Raw genomic sequence first — 19,018 nt, forward strand, 5'->3', positions numbered from 1 at the left:
CACCTGCCTGGAAGTTTCTAGTAATCCTGAAGACCTTGATTAGCTGGATCAGGTGTGTTTAATTAGGGTTGGAGCTAAACTCTGCAGGGTTGTAGCCCTCCAGGAACTGAGTTTGACAACCCTGCTTTAAATGAATGAGAGAAATACTTCTGCAACCAAGGGCACTGCAAAAGTGGGCGGGTCAGGCACTGTTCTGCTCTATGGAAGAAATGAGGACTGTGATTGGCTACTTTTTTATAGGAAGGCAAATGTACAACCAATCAGGACTCTTTAACAGCAGAGAAGATTACCTTAGTGGTACATATGTTGTTAGAATAGTGTTTATTTCACTCTTTGTTTAGAATATTATAGTTTGTAATTCATGTACTGTAATAATTAATATTTTTATGATAGATTGAAAGTCTGGGTCTGGAGATAAAATAACAAGATATCATTCTGTTTTAAAGAATTTTTCCTGGTATAAAATCCAAATGTGGCACTACCTTTACTGAATGACTGATATACAGTATTGACTGACTTGAGTAAAAGATTGATTGATTGATGTTTGAGCAAACCTGAGTTCGAGTCCTTCCCATAATCTGTTCTCTCTCTCCTACTATTGCTTCCTGTCTCCTCTTACACTGTTCTTTTAAATACCAGCAAAAATCCATGCAAATGACAGACTGACCAATTGTGTTTCAGGGTGAGGAAACTAAAGGAGACATTGGTGACAGTGCAACAGCTGGACAAGAACATGAGTAATCTCCGTACCTGGCTTTCCCGTGTTGAGGGTGAACTGGCAAAACCTATCATCTACACCATCTGCCACAATGATGAGATACAGCGTAAGCTAACAGAGCATCAGGTAATCACCGCATTCATTAACAAAACCACAATATGAAGCTAATATGTATGAATATCTAATCTCATTAAGTTTATATTCCTTTATTATTTAAACTCAACATGAGCTTTCTCCTAATATGGGATGCCTTTGCATCATTTTAATGTATTGGCAATGCCATCTTTCTTAGACTGGTAGTTTGAGTTTTTTGCTATATGTCAGTCTTAGATTTTGATTTGATTTTTATCGCTAGGACTTGCAGAGAGACATTGAACAGCACACAGAGGGTGTGACGTCTGTTCTGACCCTGTGTGATGTTTTGCTGCATGATGCGGACGCTTGTGGCAGCGATGGAGAGAATGACTCCATTCAGCAGACTACACTCAGCCTGGACCGCCGCTGGAGGAACATATGTGCCATGTCCATGGAAAGGAGGATGAGGTCAATACAAACACCCAAATCAGCTTGTTTGACCGCGTCAATGTGTCTCTTTAGAAAGTTTCATTTGTTTTTGTTTGTTTTTTCGGGCCACTGACTCTACACTACCCCCGTAGGATTGAGGAGACATGGCGTCTGTGGTGCAAGTTCCTGGATGACTATGCACACTTTGAAGAGTGGCTGAACACGGCAGAACGCACAGCGGCCAACCCCGCCACTAAAGACGTACTCTACACCTGTGCTAAAGAGGAACTCAAAAAGTTTGAGGTCTGATTCTGTTTAGTTCTGTTTATAGATTTTTTTTTTTTTATTAACTAACTGTAAACTAGTCTGTTCATATGAGAAATAGCATCAGTTCTGTTATACAAATTAAAATGGATACTTTAGTGGCTGTTGCAATTGTTTAACCCTTTTTTAAAAACATGCACACATGCAGGCGTTCCAGCGTCAGGTCCATGAGCGCCTGACACAGCTGGAGCTGGTGAATAAACAATACCGACGTCTGGCACGAGAGAACCGGACAGACGGTGCCAGTAAGCTGAAGTTGATGGTACATGAGGGAAACCAGCGCTGGGATATGCTACAGAAGAGAGTTGCTGCTGTGCTCCGCAGGTTAAAGGTCAGTAATTCAGTAATATTTCATTTTTTTAAAGAAATTAATACTTTTATTCAGCAAGAACACATTGATCAAAAGTGACAGTAAAAACATTTATAATGTTATAGGTAAAGGTTTCGATGTCAAATAAATGCTGTTCCTTTGAACATTCTATTTGTCAAATCAGAATCCAGAATTTTTTTATCTTATATATATATATATATAAAATATGTATACAGTATATTAGTGCTGTCAACGTGAATTTTTTCCAGTTTAACGCTTTAAAAATATTTAATGCAATTAACGCAGCATCCATTTTTCCTGTTATTCTTTGGCTAGGTTACATTATATGATCATGCTCTTAAGCACGAAAACTTTTAAACCATTCAAGCGCGACAAGACAAAGAGAACGCACTGTCTGCGATTGTCCTGACACACACAACGCACAGAAAGACGCTCGCCAGAATCGAGTTTTCTTTCCCGCTTGAACGAACAATAAAACAAATATGCCAAACTGTCCGTTTTGTCTAGTATCCTCATAAGAGCAGTCTTAAAAGAGTTAAATAAAGTCTTAAATGAATGTAAAGAGTTGTGGGAAAATAGGATGTATGTTCAGATCCGCATCATGTGCAGCAGTGGCAGGTCTTAAAGTGACAGCAGCCACTAATGCTGTCTGTCATTAATGCTAATCAAAGAACATAGGTAACAGAGAAAATTACTCACTGCTGTTAATTAAATGAGACTCAGTATTAGTTGTCTAGTCCCACTCATCTTTCTCTTCCTCTAAAGGGAGACCCATATGCTCCATTGACAGTAGAAAAAAATCAAAGCAGGGCTTGTTCAAGTGTATCCAAGCTAACATCAGCTAAGCCTCTGAAGAGGATGCCTATGGGGATTACCCCCAGTTTCCACAGGAGAGCAACATCTCTCCTTAGAGAGTTACATCTCTCCTTAGAGAGTAAATGAAGAGGAAGGAAGGATGCTATATTCTGGTCCTAACCTCTTTGCTCTTTCCTATAAAAAACTACAGCAAATATTAAAGGGAGCGTGCAAAATGCTAGCTTTCACCGTTACAGGTTTTAACCTTCTTCCCTTCCTGGAAAGCCCCAAACCCTCACCCATGAAATTGGGTGGAAATGGAGCCACACCTGTACATCCTTGCTAAGGGGAGCTAACCCAACTGACATCAGGAAGAGAACAAAATAAGGCACCCTGCATCAACCCTAGAATGCAGGAGCACTTTGTCCAATTGAGGGGATTATAATAGCCACCTGTTACAAAAAAGAGGGGAGCTTCCTCATAGAAGGTGTGCTCAACCCAAGAAATGCTTCATAGGACTGAGCACAATGGCTGGCCTTAGTGACACCAAGTTGATGTATATCGTCACTGTCACCCATTTGATTATCAAGCACAAAGGAATGTAGGACGTGATCAGTCATCAGTTTGTCGACAGATAATTTACATCAACCAATACCAGTAGCTGGTAGGATTGATGCAACAATGCCTTAGCTTCAATGCTCAATCTTCAAATAGCGACAGGGTCCATGCTCTGGCAGGAGATTAAACTGCTTCAAGAAGCAGTAATCACCCAATTAGAAAGTGAGGGTTTGTAAGGGTTTACAAATGGGTTCTAGTGGTGACCACTCACCATACTGCCAGGTCCTGATGGAAAATGAATTAACATGAGATCGCTTAGAGGAGGCAGAGGTTCTGGACTCGGCCTTACAGGAGAAAAATCTTCTGAAGGCAGCGGACTGCACCCTCGCCTCCTTGAATCTCTCAACCACTGTCTTAACAGAGGTGCCAAAGAAACCCAAAAGCTAGATTGGGGTGTCAAGGATGAAAGACTTATCTTTCTCCTTGATTTCTGAGAGGTTTAACCACAGGCGTCTCTCCTTAACCAACATGGCCGCGGCAGTCTGTTTGGTGGCTCGGAGAGCCAGGTCTGTGGTCCGGTGCAATTCCGCCGCTGTCTCAGGAGATAACCCTTGTTCCTGGTCCAAGTCCTTGAGTAGGATGGCTTGATAAAGCTGATGACGTATTTTGCAGGCACCCTCTAATACTAGCGGGCACTCCGCTTGTGATGTCATGGACTGCCATCGGCCAATAGATTGGTGTGTTTGGGTTAGAGGGTTTTAGACAACGCTCACGCCAATTGGTGTGTTTGTGTTAGAGGGTTTTAGACACCGCTCACGCCAAGGGTGTTCCCCCATAGCGTTCAACTCCAGATGCCGTGTCGACGTTCCACTTCTCAGGGAACAATTATTTTAAATTGTAATAATATTTCACTATACTGTATTTTTGACTGAATAAATTGAGCCTTGGTGAGCATAACAGACACTTATAAAATATTTTTTTTAAATCTTACAGACCCCCAAGTTTTGAACAGTACTGTATAGTGGTAGAGTGGTTTGGCAATGACACTAAATAAACCAAAAAAACTGCAAAAATTCAAATAAAATTAACTGCATCTCTGACTTTCACCTGTGCTCCACTTTTCATTTCCATGCTAACAAAGTATAATTTTTTGGGGGGGGATTTTAAAAGAAAATGTTGGTAAACTCTAAACGCTCCTTCTCTGTGCAGCACTTCACATCTCAGCGGGAAGACTTTGAAGGAACGAGGGAGGGGATTCTGGTCTGGCTGACTGAGATGGACCTTCAGCTCACTAATGTGGAGCATTTTTCAGAGAGCGATATCCATGAAAAGATGCGTCAACTAAACGTACGTACTCTCCGATCTGAAATATTTTAAATGTAATTTAAAATGTTTAAACATGTTAAATGAGCCTGGACTTCAGTCAGAATGCAGAATATCTTGTGCTTTGACTTCCTGCAGGCATTTCAGCAAGAGATCACTCTAAACACAGATAAGATTGATGCGCTTATTGTGTTTGGAGAGAACCTGATCCAGAAGAGCGCTCCACTGGACGCTGTACTCATCGAAGATGAACTAGAGGAACTGCACTCCTACTGCCAGGAAGTATTTGGCAGGGTCTCCCGATTCCACTATCGTCTTATCAGCAGACGCCCGGTCAGTTTGAAAAGACTCATCTCACAAACGCTCAACAAAATACTCTTAAGAATGAGTACTGACATGAACCCTTCCATCCCTTTCCTTTCATAGGTGATTGAGGAGGACCGCGAGTTCTCAGACAGAGACACAGATCCGGAAGACTCGGCTGATTTCAGTGGGGTGTGGGAGAGGGAAAGGGAGGAAGATGAGGCTGCTATGGGATCCGATGTTTCACTGACGGTACGTCAAGCCGTGTCCCAACTGTTACCACCTGCTCTGGAGCGCTCAGGGCGTGAGACGCCCGTCAGTGTGGATTCTATTCCGCTGGAGTGGGACCACACCGTTGATGTGGGAGGATCTTCATCTCCAGAGGATGATGAGGAGTTGACATACTACAGTGCCCTATCAGGTAACTCTTTACTGACTGGTCTCTGTCATTCTATTAAAGCATATCTAGAGCTGTTATATGCTGCTGTGTTAGAGAGTATCTAGATTTCATTGTCTCTTACATAACACTGTTAAGAGTGCATAGATCTCTCTGTTTGTTTTTTAGTGTGTCTATATCTCTGTCTGTTATGTACCTCTCTGTTAGAGGATATCTAGATCAGTATCTGAAATCTGCCGCTGTATTAATGTATATGTAGATCACTCTGTCTGCTATCTGCTGCAATGGTAGATCTCACTTTCTCTTGTTCTATCCAAAGCTTTATTAGTGTATAAAGGTCTTCCTGTCTGTTGGCTCCCGCTATGTTATACTGTATCTAGATCTCTCTATCTATTATGAGTCATTATATGAGATTTTTTCTAACAATTTTCTTCACAACAAAATCATATTTAATCCATTAGTGAAAAGCATATTATAATCTCATACATTTTGGGCATAATTAAAGAAAATATTTATGTCCTTAAAAGTTACCAAAGTAACCAAACAATCCCCTGCAACTAAGAAATGGTTTATCAACCAGCATCATATGTGTGATCATATATGCAGCATCATATATACATCAAACCAGTTTAGCACAAATCCCGCCCTGCAGACAATTTCATTGGTTAAGGTTAGGGTATAGGGTAGGGTTAGGGCTTAGTATTTGTTTTAGCATTGTATAGGCAATCAGCACCGTGATTGACCAATGAAATCGTTAGAATCAGCTGCAGGGCAGAGTTTGCCATTGAAATTGAGTCGAATGTTTCCATTCAACTAAGTTACCATGTAGAACCAAATTCTTAGTTAAAGGCAGGGTAGGCAGGATTTTTCTAAAAAACTTTTTCCCAAATTTGTTTAAACTGTCTTTATATACCAATACATAATTAAAATGTAAGTACTCTGAAAAAGAGAGTATAAAAATCGAGTGTCTGTAGTCCTCTCAGGACTGCAATAAAAACAGCTACTTATTTCATTCACTCCCACCCCCTCCCTTCTGGGCTCCTTCCAAAGCCACGCCCCCCAAAACACATGAACGCGTGATGCCGACCGCTCAGCTGGAGGACGCGTTTACCAGGGCCGAGCGGAGCGCAGTGAATGTAGTGACATCATGTCAGAATCACATGTAATAAAATACCTAACTTTATCATTATGAATATAAACAACTAACATGGCTGTTAGTACTCACTATCAAGCTAGCATATCGATACTGGTAAAGTTTAAAATATATTGAGTTTGATTCGGTAACGAGCTAGTAGCATAAGGCAAAGCTAAAAACAGGTTGCATTGATACACGTTTTCCCATTACCATAAGTTACACTGTGATGTTACACACCACAGTTACACACCTTTCTACCTTACTAGTTCCTTTTTTTGCCTTGTTTGCCTTCGCTGACTGTATATACAGGTACTGGGAATTTTGACTGCTCTTTCTCTGCCATTATTGTGATTCTTCCTAGCTTCCGTGCCTCTTCGCCTCCTCGAGTCAAACGGGTGCGCGCATGTGGGCAGCTCCTGTAGCAGCAGGGGTGGTAGCCATGGTAGCGAGGGAGAGTGACAGTCGCCCAGCCAATCATTTCATTCGTTCCGAATGGAAATAAGTAGCTGTGTTTATTGCGCCCTGAGAGGACTACAGAACAGACACTCGATTTTTATACTCTTTTTCAGAGTACTTACATTTTAATTATGTATAAAGAAAGTTTAAACAAATTTGTAAAAAAAATTTTTAGGAAAAAACTACCTTTAACATAGTAGTGTACTGTGTGACTGTACACTGATGATAATGAATTGTATGCCATAGGTTTTTATCCTAATTTAACTTAGGTGTCAGAACAGACTGTGTGTGTTTGTGTGTGTGGATGAGATAATGTGTGCAATAGTTAACAAAACATCTCTTTAAAAAAAAACCTGATATACCTGAAAATACCTGCAAAAATATCATTCTTAAAATTCATTTTTTAACAATCACTATAAATATTGAAGACTTTAAAAATGTTACTAGAAGTGTAGCACATAATTAGTGTTCTGTACCCCTAATTATATAGAATGAGCCATTTAATTAATTGTTAGTGTATCTAGATCTCTGTAATACAATGCTCTATCAGTGTATCTACTGTACATCTTTCCTGTCAGTTGTCTGCCGCTCTGTTATATCTATATCCTGCTGTCTTTTATATAGAGTGTATTTAGATCTCTGCTCTATTAGACTCAGATAATTCTGTCTGTTACAGTGTCTCTAGATCTGTCTGTCTGCTGCTCTTCTGTTGCAGATGTAGAGGTCACTGAGAGCTCTCAGTCATTTGTTAAAGCTACATCTAAAGCTCTGAAAGCTGTGTCCGGTAGGCATCAGCCTGGTGCATGCTGTCAGCACTCTCACTGCACATTACATATGTGTTTTAGCATACATTACAATATCTGCATGAATCCAACTGCATCCTACATGCTTCCTTCATTTGTCTTTAATAAAAATAATAGACGTTATGCTTTGTGCTCGCGGCCTGCTGCTCACCGCTTCCTCACTCAAGCAGCTTCTTCGGCATGTGTTGCAGTACTTTTAACAGATTGCTACCAAGGAACCCTTTTCACATTTCCAAGGTTCTCAGAAGCCTCCAAACACAAGATAACATGACAATGTTTATTGTGTTTTGTCTGTATGCTCTCAAGTAATTTATGATGTATGAAAAAAGATCCACAGTGGCTTCCCTCATTGCAGCAACTTCCATTTTTATTACAGATATTTTGTGACAATTTCCCAGAAAGTGGCGATTTTGTTCTCTTGAAAACTTGGGATGGAAACGGTGCTTTATTCACAAATGTTTTATGCAATATTCCAATTTCATGCATAAGTTAAATTTGAAACTGTGAATGGGATGGTAAAATAGTTATTATAGTTGTGTAGACTTCTATAGTGGTGAGCGGAAACTACAACATTTTTCATTTGCTTTAGTAGAAATCCACGATAGTGTTTCAATGACTTTCCAAAAGAGGAAAAAATATATATTAAGAGATTGATTGTTGGTCAGAAGAGAGAAAGAAATCAAATTTGCCGTCAACCGCTGAATCACTCACTCAGCGGCGTTAACCAGTTTTCTATACCAGGGCAAGAAAAAACAAAGTATAGTGTTGTAAATGTACTTTATATGAATATGAAAAACCTTTGCTCAATTTACAATGTTAATAACTGTGGAAACTCATAATCACAGTCTGTGAAAAGGGTCCATTGCATCTTTTTTGATTTACGTTTTCAGCAGCATGCTCTCTAACTGTGTTGACTTCCTGCATGCTTGTTTCGAGTGATTTTAGGAGTTCAAATATCTCTCTCTGTCTCTCGCTCAGGAGGAAGATCAGTGGTGGAGACGTGGCACTCTCCTGATACACCAGACAGGACACGAGTGAACAGAGAGATCACCAGCACACAGTACCACCCACAGGCCTATGTGAGGACTTATCCAATTGGGCTACACACACATTAACATTGGCTTACACATATATAAACATGTTTTTTATTTTTTTATTTCCTCACTCTCTCCAGGATAAACTCATGTCTGAGTGTGCTGGCAGTATAGACAGTATAAAGCGAGTGAAGCTGATTCTGAACGAGGAAGAACAACTGGAGGATCAGGGACTGACGGTCTTCTCTGCGGCAGATAAGACGGGTACTTCTGTTTGTATTATGTACACACATTCTTACAGGTATGTTCATTCAAATATATTTGACCTTTGCCCTCTGATCTGTGGCTTCAGGTGTGATCGAGCGATGGGAGCTCCTGCAGGTGCAGTCGTGCAGCGTGCCACAGGATCTTCAGCAGTGGCACAGACTGAACTCTGACCTCAGCGATGTCATGGCATGGCTGAACGGCGTGATGCCTGAGCTAGAGAAACTTCAAACTCTGGAGCCAAAAATCACCATCAGAGACATGGAGAGCAATATCCACAAACTAAAGGTAGTGAGAGAGACATTTAGAGAGTGATAGAATCGAATGCAAAAACTGAAAGTTAATAAACCAATAAGCCACTTGAAGCTGTGCATTGCAAGTAGACCTGTCTTAAAGGAATAGTTCATCTGTCATCATTTACTCATTACTCATCATTTAACACAAAGGAAGATATTTTGAAGAATGTCGGTAACCAGACAGTTGATGGACCCCATTGACACTTACATAATAGGAAAACAATAGTGGGGTCCATCAACTGTTTGGTTACTGACATTCTTCAAAACATCTTCATTTGTGTTCAGCAAAAGAATGAAATTCATACATGTTTGGGTGAGGAAATGATGACAGAATTTGCATTTTTTAGTGAACTATTCCTTTAAACCTGCTTAAAATGATTAGTGGACTTTATTGAGTGGCCTATTGCTTAAAAAACTTGTAGTAATATAATTTAGAGGAAATCATTTTCATTATATACACTACCATTTTAAAGTTTGGAGTCAGTTTTTAATTAAGAAAATGTATTATATTAAAATATATATATATATATTATAATTTATTATATTTTATTTGAAAATTTAGCTATGCCATCACAGGAATAAATTACATTTTGTAATATTTGTAATTGTAATAATTTTTCACAATATTACTGTTTTTATCATTTAAAAAAATGCACGAGAGATTTCTTTCAAAACCATAAAAAAAATCTTACAGACCCTAAACTTTTAAAAGGAATTGTATGTTAATAAGGAACATGCAATAAAAAGTTAATTTCTTTTTTTTTTTTCATTAGGACATGCAGAGGACTTTTAACGGCTACAAATCGGTGATGATTGGTGTCAATCTCAGTGGGCGGGGCTTCCAGCATGGAGACAGCACTGAACTACTAGAACTGCGTGAGAATCTGCAGTTAGCCAATCAGAAATGGGCAGAGGCCTGTGCGGCCCTGGACGGCTGGGAACACCGACTGCATCAAGCGCTCATGGAGTGTCAGGTGAGGACAACCATCAGGGTGCGCTTTAAAAGTCTCGCTGACACGTGGTTTGACAGACAGAGTTGAGACAATACAGCAACGTACCTTGAATGTTTTGTTTGTTTTGCAACTGCAACACAACATGCATTTGGCACGTACGTTTCTGTGCACTTTCACACATTTGCACTTGTTACATTCTGTGTAGTGAGATTTTATCTCTGGATACAAAACCACAACTTTAGGGTTTTTTTGTTTGTTTTTTAAAGGTTGCAGAAATCCTAAACGGGTTGTTCTCGAAACCACAGCGTACTGGGGACAGAGACGTTTCAAGATCATAACCTCTCTTGAACTTAAAGTTTCTTTAAAAAAGAAAACAACTTTTCAGTCAGTTTTGAGATTTCAGTCAGATTTACACCAGTGTTATTGTAGTTTTTATAAGTTTTATTATAGTTTATTTATATTATGAATTAGCTTTTATATTTTTAGTTTTCATTTTATTTTATTTTTTGTCATTTTATTTTTTTGTTGCACTTTACATTTAATTTATTTTTATTTCAGTTTTAGTTTTATTTATTTCCAGTTAATAATTGTAGTGCTGTGACTTACTTTTTTCAGTTAATTGCCAAGGCAACATTTATATTTTTTTAGTTTGTTTTGCAACTAATTTTTATGTTTTATTTTATTTTAGCTTTATTTAAATTAACAGAAATGTTACAATAACCCTGATTTACTGTACTGTTATTCTCAGGACTTTTTTGAGCCATTTCTTCCTGTAACTTCCTGTAAATGCCCTGGTATAGTGGTCTAAACTGAGCACACACGAGCACTTCATGTAATGAAGACCTGTGAGAAACACACACTCATCTGCATATTCCGCTCTGTTTTTTCCCCAGGAGTTTCATGAGACTCTTCACTCTCTGCTGCTGTGGTTAGCTAAAGCAGAAAGCCAGCGCTACATGGTCAACATCCATGACACAAACACAGACCTCAACATCCTGCAAGAGCATCAAGACACACTCAAGGTAGAGTAGTGTGTGTGTTTGCAAGCAGATTCTGCTATTCTTGTAAAATTTCTGAAAATGTCCCCACAAAAAATAATAAACCTGATGAAAACATTATTAATTGTGGGACAAAATTTCTTGATTCATATCTTAATATAATAGCAATAACTATTATAAGTTGTTGTCGGTGCACAGGCTGTTCAGCAGGACTTACAGTCTCGTGAGAGGGACGTGAACTCTCTGCAGGAGATCTCCTCACAGATCCTACTACAGGACCAGCGAGAAGACACCCTGGAGGCCAAAGAGAAGGTTCACGTCATCAGCAACAAGTTACGGCTGCTGATCAGACAGATCGCTCACGACCTGCACACACTGCAGAGCAGACTGGTATGTTTCACACACAGCTTTCTCTGCAGGCTCTGTTTCAGTCTCACACACACTGATGTTTTGATCTCCGCTGTTCTGTTGCAGGACTCGTCGGGTCCAGATGTGGGCAGGACAGCATCAACACAACACCAGGTACAGAAACACTCTCTCCATTAAATTTTCCCCTCACACCCTGTTCAGTCTGGAAAGTACAAGGCTCTGATTTAGTTTCTGGTGTAATAAATCTACAGTATGCTATTTACAAAGTCTAGATTCATTCATTGGGGGGGCGTGAGCGCTGAGCGAGCAGGTACGAGTAGTGAGTAGCGCCAAAATTGTTGCTGCATACCCCTCTGACACTGGGTATCTGCGCCCCTGATTGCAGCCTTAGGTCATGAGAATCTATTTCGCTTTCTAACTTTGGTTTTAACACTGGCAGTAAATCTCTGAAAAGTCTGATTTTATGAGAACTGGTGGTAACAAACACTGACTGATTTTTCTTCTCCCTCTAGGAAGTGGCAGAGGTTCAGGATGTTACACGGGGATCTCCCGCGAGTGTCAGGTACACACTCATAGTGCTTCTATGCATCTGCGTTTGTCGTGTGCTTTTGTGACCTTGCTGAACTTCTAGTGCTCTCTTCACACTCCCTAGTTCTTCTCACGTTCACCTCTCAACTTAATAAGATAATAATACATTTTATTTGTAATAACGTTCTCAAACTCAAAGCGCTACAACATGTACAGAATGAAATAATTCAAACAAGGACAAAAATACATAATATCAAAAAATACACAGTAATAAATTATACATTAAAAGCTTAACTAATAAGATGTCTTAGGAGTTTCTTAAAACAATCCACAAAAGCAGCATTCCTAATAGATGCAGGGAAAGAGTTCCATAACTTATAGGAAATTATAGGAAAAGCCCCTCCCCCCAACATGTACTCTTTATGTTGACCCTCACAACCCATAAAGTTATAACTCACATTTTAAAGTTGTTTTATGAGTAGGAGACAAATAACATGACAGTTAAGAATGTTCTTAAAGCAGCATCTACATTTTAGGTTACAATTTAAATACAAAAGTTTGTGGTCAGTAAGATTTTTTTTTTAAAACATTTTTTAGAAATAAACACTTTTATTCAATAAGAACATGTTATATCAATCACAAGTGACAGTAAATACATTTATAATGTTACAAAAGATTTCAATTTCGTAAATGTTTTTTTTTAAACTTTATCGAAGAATGTAGGGACCCCAATGTATACACTACCTTAGGTTTTTTGAAAGAAGTCTCTTATGACTTCTCTCACCAAAGCTGCATTTATTTAAACAAAATTACAGTAATATCTTTAAATGATTACAATTATAATTACGATTTAAAATAACTGTTTCCTATTTAGATTTTTTCTTCTGCTGATGACAAAGCTGAATTTTCAGCATCATTACTCCAGTCTTCAGTGTCACATGATCCTTCAGAAATCAGCATATTAGAATGAGTTGCTGCTTAAGAAACATTTATTTTTGCTGCGTAATATTTTTGTGGGCACTGTGATGAATTTGTTTTTCAGGATTCTTGATGAACAGAAAGTTCAAAAGAACAACATTTATTAGAAATAAATGTCAATTCTTGCTAAATTTGTAACAATGTAAAAGTCTTTCACTCAATCTTTTATTTAAAAAAATCTATTGCTAACCCCAGACATCTGCTGGTGTAAAAATGTTTAACTGTCCATGGTTTAGGGCCGATAAGGCTGATCGGTCCCCGGCGAGGCCGTTCCTGTACCGTGTCCTGCGAGCAGCTTTCCCCCTCCACATCCTCTTCCTGCTGCTGCTGGTTGTGGCGTGTCTGGTGCCTCTCTCAGAGGACGACTACAGCTGCACTCTCTCCAACAACTTTGCCCGATCCTTTTACCCCATGCTCCTCTACACCAACGGACCCCCGCCCACATGAGCATGAACACATTTGGGATGTTGTCCACGCTTCCCGGGTTAACTCTCCTGTTGCAGAACCTGTAGCTCTGGAGTTTGGGTTTCAATGTTCAATCAATTCTAGTTCCCAAATCTGTTGCTCAAGGAGAGGGATTTTTCTGAAGCAATCCGAAACCTGTCTTCTTGGAGAACACTTTGACGGCCAGGGGTCCCTCATTGAAGGTGCACTCTAAATGTTTTTAAACTGTATAGTATGTAGCAGCACACATTGAAACGCTCCTTCACACAAATGTATTTATTTTTTAAATGTAAATGACAGATAATTGAACCTATAGTTCACCCATAGACGGCCTGTATTTTTTAACTAGAATCCCTGTGTATATGTGTGAGTGATGGGACTTGAATATCAACTGTTCATATTGTTTTGTTTCTTGGAGTCAATGTGAAATGACTTGAAATGATGAATATATTTTATTTGTAGCTGTTTTAACTGCCATTTCTTTGGTTAAAGCCATGGAGAAGAGACAGAGGCATCAGGGTGTGTGCAAATGTAATAGTCTTTTAATTTATTCAGTCTAACGTCTGGTGACTTGTGTTGTTTTCAATTGTGCATGTGTGAAGAATGCAAAATTATAATTGGTAAATTATCTCATTGGAGATCTAAATTAAAATTACATCTGATTATGTTCATAAGTAGAATTCCTCAGGCAGGAGACTCTGGTGTCCAGAAGGTCTTAGTTTTTTGTTTAGTTAAAATGTCCCATAGAAACACATTTCATGTATCCACATGATTGCATGTGGCTTTTATGTTTATTTACCCACGTAGTTGAATGTCAGCTGTGATGGTAATAATAATGTGGTGAAAAGGCCATTAGTCAATCTTTTGCTCATACTAACTGCCAAAGTCTCAGAGACTTCATATTATTATTTTTTTTAAATTGATGTTTTTAATTGATTTGTTATAGTGGATTACATTATGGGTCAACTGAAATAGACTGAAAGAAACAGACTGTGTCACAGAGAAACATTTACTTTATTATGAATTTATTTTGCAGCAAACCTTGCACTGCTGGTGTCAAACACTGTTTGAAGAGAATATAAAGTTAGATGTGATTTTGGTGCTTTGAGTTTGAAGTCAATTTTACTACAAATAAACAAGTACAAATATGCGTTAATGTTCACTTAATTCCCACATTTATTTTGCCGCTGTATACAGTTTTGGATTGAATTTAGTTTTGCTACCGTTAGAAACCTAGAGTTGTGTTATCAAGTATAGTTCTTCCTGTTTAAAGCTGAAGTGTGTAATTTTGATGTTAAAATACCTTCTGCTACCTCAGTTTAAGCAGAAAACTATAAGCGGTTTGTAAGTTATCCTACCAAAAACTGTAAACACAGTGGAGCTATTAACTCTTTCCCTGCCAGCCATTTTCACAAATGTCATGGCCCCCAGAATATTTTGTTGTTTGAACATCTGACTATGCAATATATGAATGTTTCTGATCATCAGATACTCTACTTTTTCAGAAGATGCATAATAACGTCCCGGAAAATTCCATCAAAGGTGGGGAAAGAGTTAAAACACTGTTTGAGCATCTCTACCTGTTCAGTACAGTAACCTTGTCCAACCAATGGCAGATGAGGGAGTGTTGGGAAAAAACTGGTAGAAAATTACTTTTTGCAATACTACTTGGTGACACGTGCAGAAATGATACACTCCAGCTTTAACACAACTGCCTTTTCAGGAAAATGTAGGTGCAGGTTGTGATTACACAAGGCATTTTTTCAGGATGCACCATTACTAACACTTGTAGCACCAGGAAATTACACATTACAAAGCCATTTTTCCAGATACACCCGAGGGTTGTTCCATTAAAGATGCAAAAGAAAAGCGGGGATTAAACTCCAAAACCCGACTTGAATAAACCTAACAAATAAGTCGGGGCTAAAGCGGTTTCATAAAAGGTAATTCAAGTTCACACAATCCCACTAATTTGATCCAGGTTTATCTAGTTTAGATAACTGCGTGTGCACGTCTTTCTTAAGCAGCCCTAGAGGTCGATCATATATCAAATCAATCCACCATCAAACAGCGTGTATTTTTTGCTGTTTTATGCGTTTTGAGCATGGTGTTTGCAAAACTTACATTTCACAGGAATATTCTCCATCTGTAAATCTTAGAAAGTCGTGCAAATATTTCCATTTTGCTGCTAAACTTCACATTGAACAAGCGCTGCTGTGCGCATGCACGCCAATAGGAGTGCAATAATTCTGACCAATATATACATTTTGCTTGGAAAATTAATAGGCTATGCGATATTTTATAACACCAGAAATATCTTCTAATTATAATAATTTATCTTTAGGATAAGTTTCAGTGAACTTATATCTCATTACACTCATATATTTTATACTTAAAATATTTATTTTTTTAAAATGAACAGAAAATTCAGGTAAGAATTTTTTAAGAAACCAAATATAATAAAGATACAAAATATAGTTTTGGGTTTAGGACCTAAGCTACTTAACAAAGATGACTTATGCTTATTTAGAATGCTGAGAATGACAGCTTTTAAAGCAATAATTATGTTATGAAAAATATTTTTCTCCAAAACATGTTGGCCACAATTATTGATACCCTTTTATTAAATACTTTTGCAATCTCCTTTTTCCAAGATAACTGCTCTGAGTCTTCTTCTATAATGCCTGATGAGTTTGGAGAACACCTGACAAGAGATCAGAGACCATTCCTCCATACAGAATCTCTCCAGATCCTGCAGATTCCCAGATTCATATTGGTGCTTCTCTTCAGTTCACTCCACTCATCAGGTCAGGGAACTGGGACGGTCATGGCAGAAGCTTCATTTTGTGCTCCCTAACACATTTTGTTTTGGATCGTTGTCCTGATGGAAGATCCAACCACAGCCCATTATAAGATTTCTAGCAGAAGCGGTCAGGTTTTGATTTTTTATCTGTTGATATTTGATAGAATCCACGATGCCATGTATCTGAATAAGAAGTCCAGGACCTCCAGCAGAAAAATATGCCCACAACATTAAAGATCCAACGGTATATTAAATTGTACACATGGGGTACTTTTTATCCTTGTGTGCACCAAACCCATCTAGTGTGTTTGCTGCCAAAAAGTTCTTTTTTTAGTTTCATCTGACCACAGAACCCTGTGCCATTTGAAGTTCCAGTCGTGTCTGACAACTGAATTTGCTGGAGTTTGTTTTTGGAGGAGCGAGGAGCATTTTTCTTGAAAACCTCCCAAACAGCATGTGGGGATGTAGGGGTTGTTTGATTTTTTTTAATAGGCTTTCTGACCCCAAGACTCAACTAATCTCTGCAATTCTCCATCTGTAATTATTGTAGAGTTTTTGGCCACTCAAACTTTCATCCTCACCGTCCATTAAGACAATATACAGTAGACACACGTCCTCTTCCAGGCAGATTCGTAACATCTTTAGTTGATTATAACTTCTTAATTATTGCCCTGATGGTCAAAATGGGGATTTTCAATTCTTTAGATATTTTCTTACAGCCACTGTCTATTTTGTGATGCTCAACAATCTTTTACTGCACATCAGAACTATATTCTTTGGTTTTACTCATTGTGATGGATGATTAAGGGAATCTGGCCTTTGTGTTTCCTCATATTTAAACTCCTGTGAAACAAGAAGTCATAGCTGGACAATTTCATGTTCCTAGTCACCCTGGTGTGCTAAAAAAAGGTAAATATTAATGGGAATATACTTCAGAGATATTTTATTCATAAAAAATTCTAAGTGAATCAATAATTGTGGCCAACGTGTTTTGGACAAAAACATTTATTTCATAATGTGATCCCCCCCCCCCCCCACTTTCAATTCTTTTACTTAAATGAAAGGTTAGATTTTTGCCATTTTTTTGAATGAAAGATCAAAAGGATAAACGATGCAGATTTATTTTTTACAGCCATTTTTGATCATATTTACCAGGGGTATGATTAATTCTGAGCACGACTGTGTAATGTATATATACAGCGGGGAAAATAAGTATTTGACACATCAGCATTTTTATCAGTAAGGGGATTTCTAAGTGGGCTATTGACACACAATTTCCACCAGATGTAGCCATCAAGCCAAATATTGAATTCATACAAAGAAATCAGAACATTTAAGTATACAAGTTGAGTCATAATAAATAAAGTGAAATGACACAGGGAATAAGTATTGAACACATGAAGATAACAAGGTGCAAAATGGCATAGAAAGACAGGAGATCACCTGAAATCTGTCAGTATTGAGAGAGAAACCCTGCCCCCTATCAGTAATTATTGATATCAGCTGCTTTAGTCCTAATTGATGGCCTATAAAGGCTTCTCATTACCTAGGAGGCACACAGGAAAGACTTCATGATGGGTAAAAGCAAAGAACTCTCTGTAGATCTTCGTAATCTTATCGTTGAAAAGCATTTTGATGGGAATGGTTATAGGCGCATTTCCAGAATGCTGAATGTTCCTGTGAGCACTGTGGGGGCCATTATCCGGAAATGGAAAGAGCATCAGTTCACCATAAACCGGCCACGATCAGGTGCTCCACGTAAGATCCCTGTCCGAGGAGTCCAAAGAATAATCAGGAGAGTTCTCCAAGAGCCAAGAACCACTCGGGCAGAACTTCAGGAAGACCTTGCATCAGCAGGTACTGTTTCAAAGAAAACTATAAGCAATGCACTGAACCGCCATGGCATCCATGCACGCTCACCACGCAAGACTCCATTGCTGAACAAAAAGCATGTTGAGGCTCGGTTAAAGTTTGCGAAAGAGCATTTGGAGAAGCCTGTGGATTATTGGGAGACTATAGTATGGTCAGATGAAAGCAAAATTTAACTTTTTGGCAATCATTCTACACACCATGTTTGGAGAAGAAATGGCACTGCCCACCACCCCAAGAACACCATACCAACAGTTAAGTTTGGGGGTGGAAGCATCATGGTTTGGGGCTGCTTTTCAGCAAGGGGTACTGGCAGACTTCATATTATTGAAGGCCGGATGAATGGAGAAATGTACCGGGTCCGGGACATTCTGGATAAAAATCTGCTGACATCTACCAGAAAGCTGAAAACGAAAAGAGGGTGGACATTTCAGCAAGACAATGATCCCAAACACAAGGCCAAGGACACAATGAAGTGGTTTCAAAGAAAGAAAATCAAGCTGCTTGAATGGCCCAGTCAATCACCTGACCTAAATCCCATAGAAAATCTATGGAGAGAACTGAAGATCAAAGTTCATAAAAAAAGGCCCAAGGAACCTTCAAGATTTAAAGACCATTTGTGTGGAAGAATGGGCCAGAATCACTCCTGAGCAATGCAGACGACTGGTCTCTCCACACAAGAGGCGTCTAGAAGCTGTAATCACCAAAGTATTAAATAAAGTGTATTCAATACTTATTCCCTGTGTCATTTCACTTTATTTAGATTCTAAGTTTAGAAATTCTAGAATCTAAGTATACTCAACTTGTATACTTAAATGTTCTGATTTCTTTGTAT

At 38.7% G+C, this 19,018-nt stretch overlaps 1 protein-coding gene across 2 annotated transcripts in view; it reads left to right on the forward strand.

Annotated features, from left to right (window-relative positions):
* syne2b (spectrin repeat containing, nuclear envelope 2b) overlaps positions 1-14,673 on the forward strand; it is a 122,506-nt gene extending 107,833 nt beyond the window's left edge. The window contains exons 112-128 of one of the 2 annotated variants that reach the window (XM_079856233.1): positions 682-844; positions 1,074-1,261; positions 1,375-1,525; positions 1,695-1,877; positions 4,440-4,577; positions 4,692-4,886; positions 4,980-5,277; positions 7,560-7,628; positions 8,626-8,726; positions 8,822-8,945; positions 9,034-9,233; positions 10,015-10,215; positions 11,088-11,216; positions 11,391-11,582; positions 11,667-11,714; positions 12,074-12,123; positions 13,304-14,661. In XM_079856233.1, coding sequence (XP_079712359.1) covers positions 682-844; positions 1,074-1,261; positions 1,375-1,525; positions 1,695-1,877; positions 4,440-4,577; positions 4,692-4,886; positions 4,980-5,277; positions 7,560-7,628; positions 8,626-8,726; positions 8,822-8,945; positions 9,034-9,233; positions 10,015-10,215; positions 11,088-11,216; positions 11,391-11,582; positions 11,667-11,714; positions 12,074-12,123; positions 13,304-13,514 — 2,641 coding nt within the window. In that variant the 3' untranslated portion in view covers positions 13,515-14,661. Of the gene's footprint in view, positions 1-681; positions 845-1,073; positions 1,262-1,374; positions 1,526-1,694; positions 1,878-4,439; positions 4,578-4,691; positions 4,887-4,979; positions 5,278-7,559; positions 7,629-8,625; positions 8,727-8,821; positions 8,946-9,033; positions 9,234-10,014; positions 10,216-11,087; positions 11,217-11,390; positions 11,583-11,666; positions 11,715-12,073; positions 12,124-13,303 lie in introns of both variants that reach the window. The other variant, XM_079856232.1, reaches the window with a different exon arrangement.
* The last annotated feature ends 4,345 nt before the right edge of the window (positions 14,674-19,018 follow it).

This window comes from Squalius cephalus (assembly GCF_949319135.1).
Source record: "Squalius cephalus genome assembly, chromosome: 21".
NCBI classification, from domain to species: domain Eukaryota; kingdom Metazoa; phylum Chordata; class Actinopteri; order Cypriniformes; family Leuciscidae; genus Squalius; species Squalius cephalus.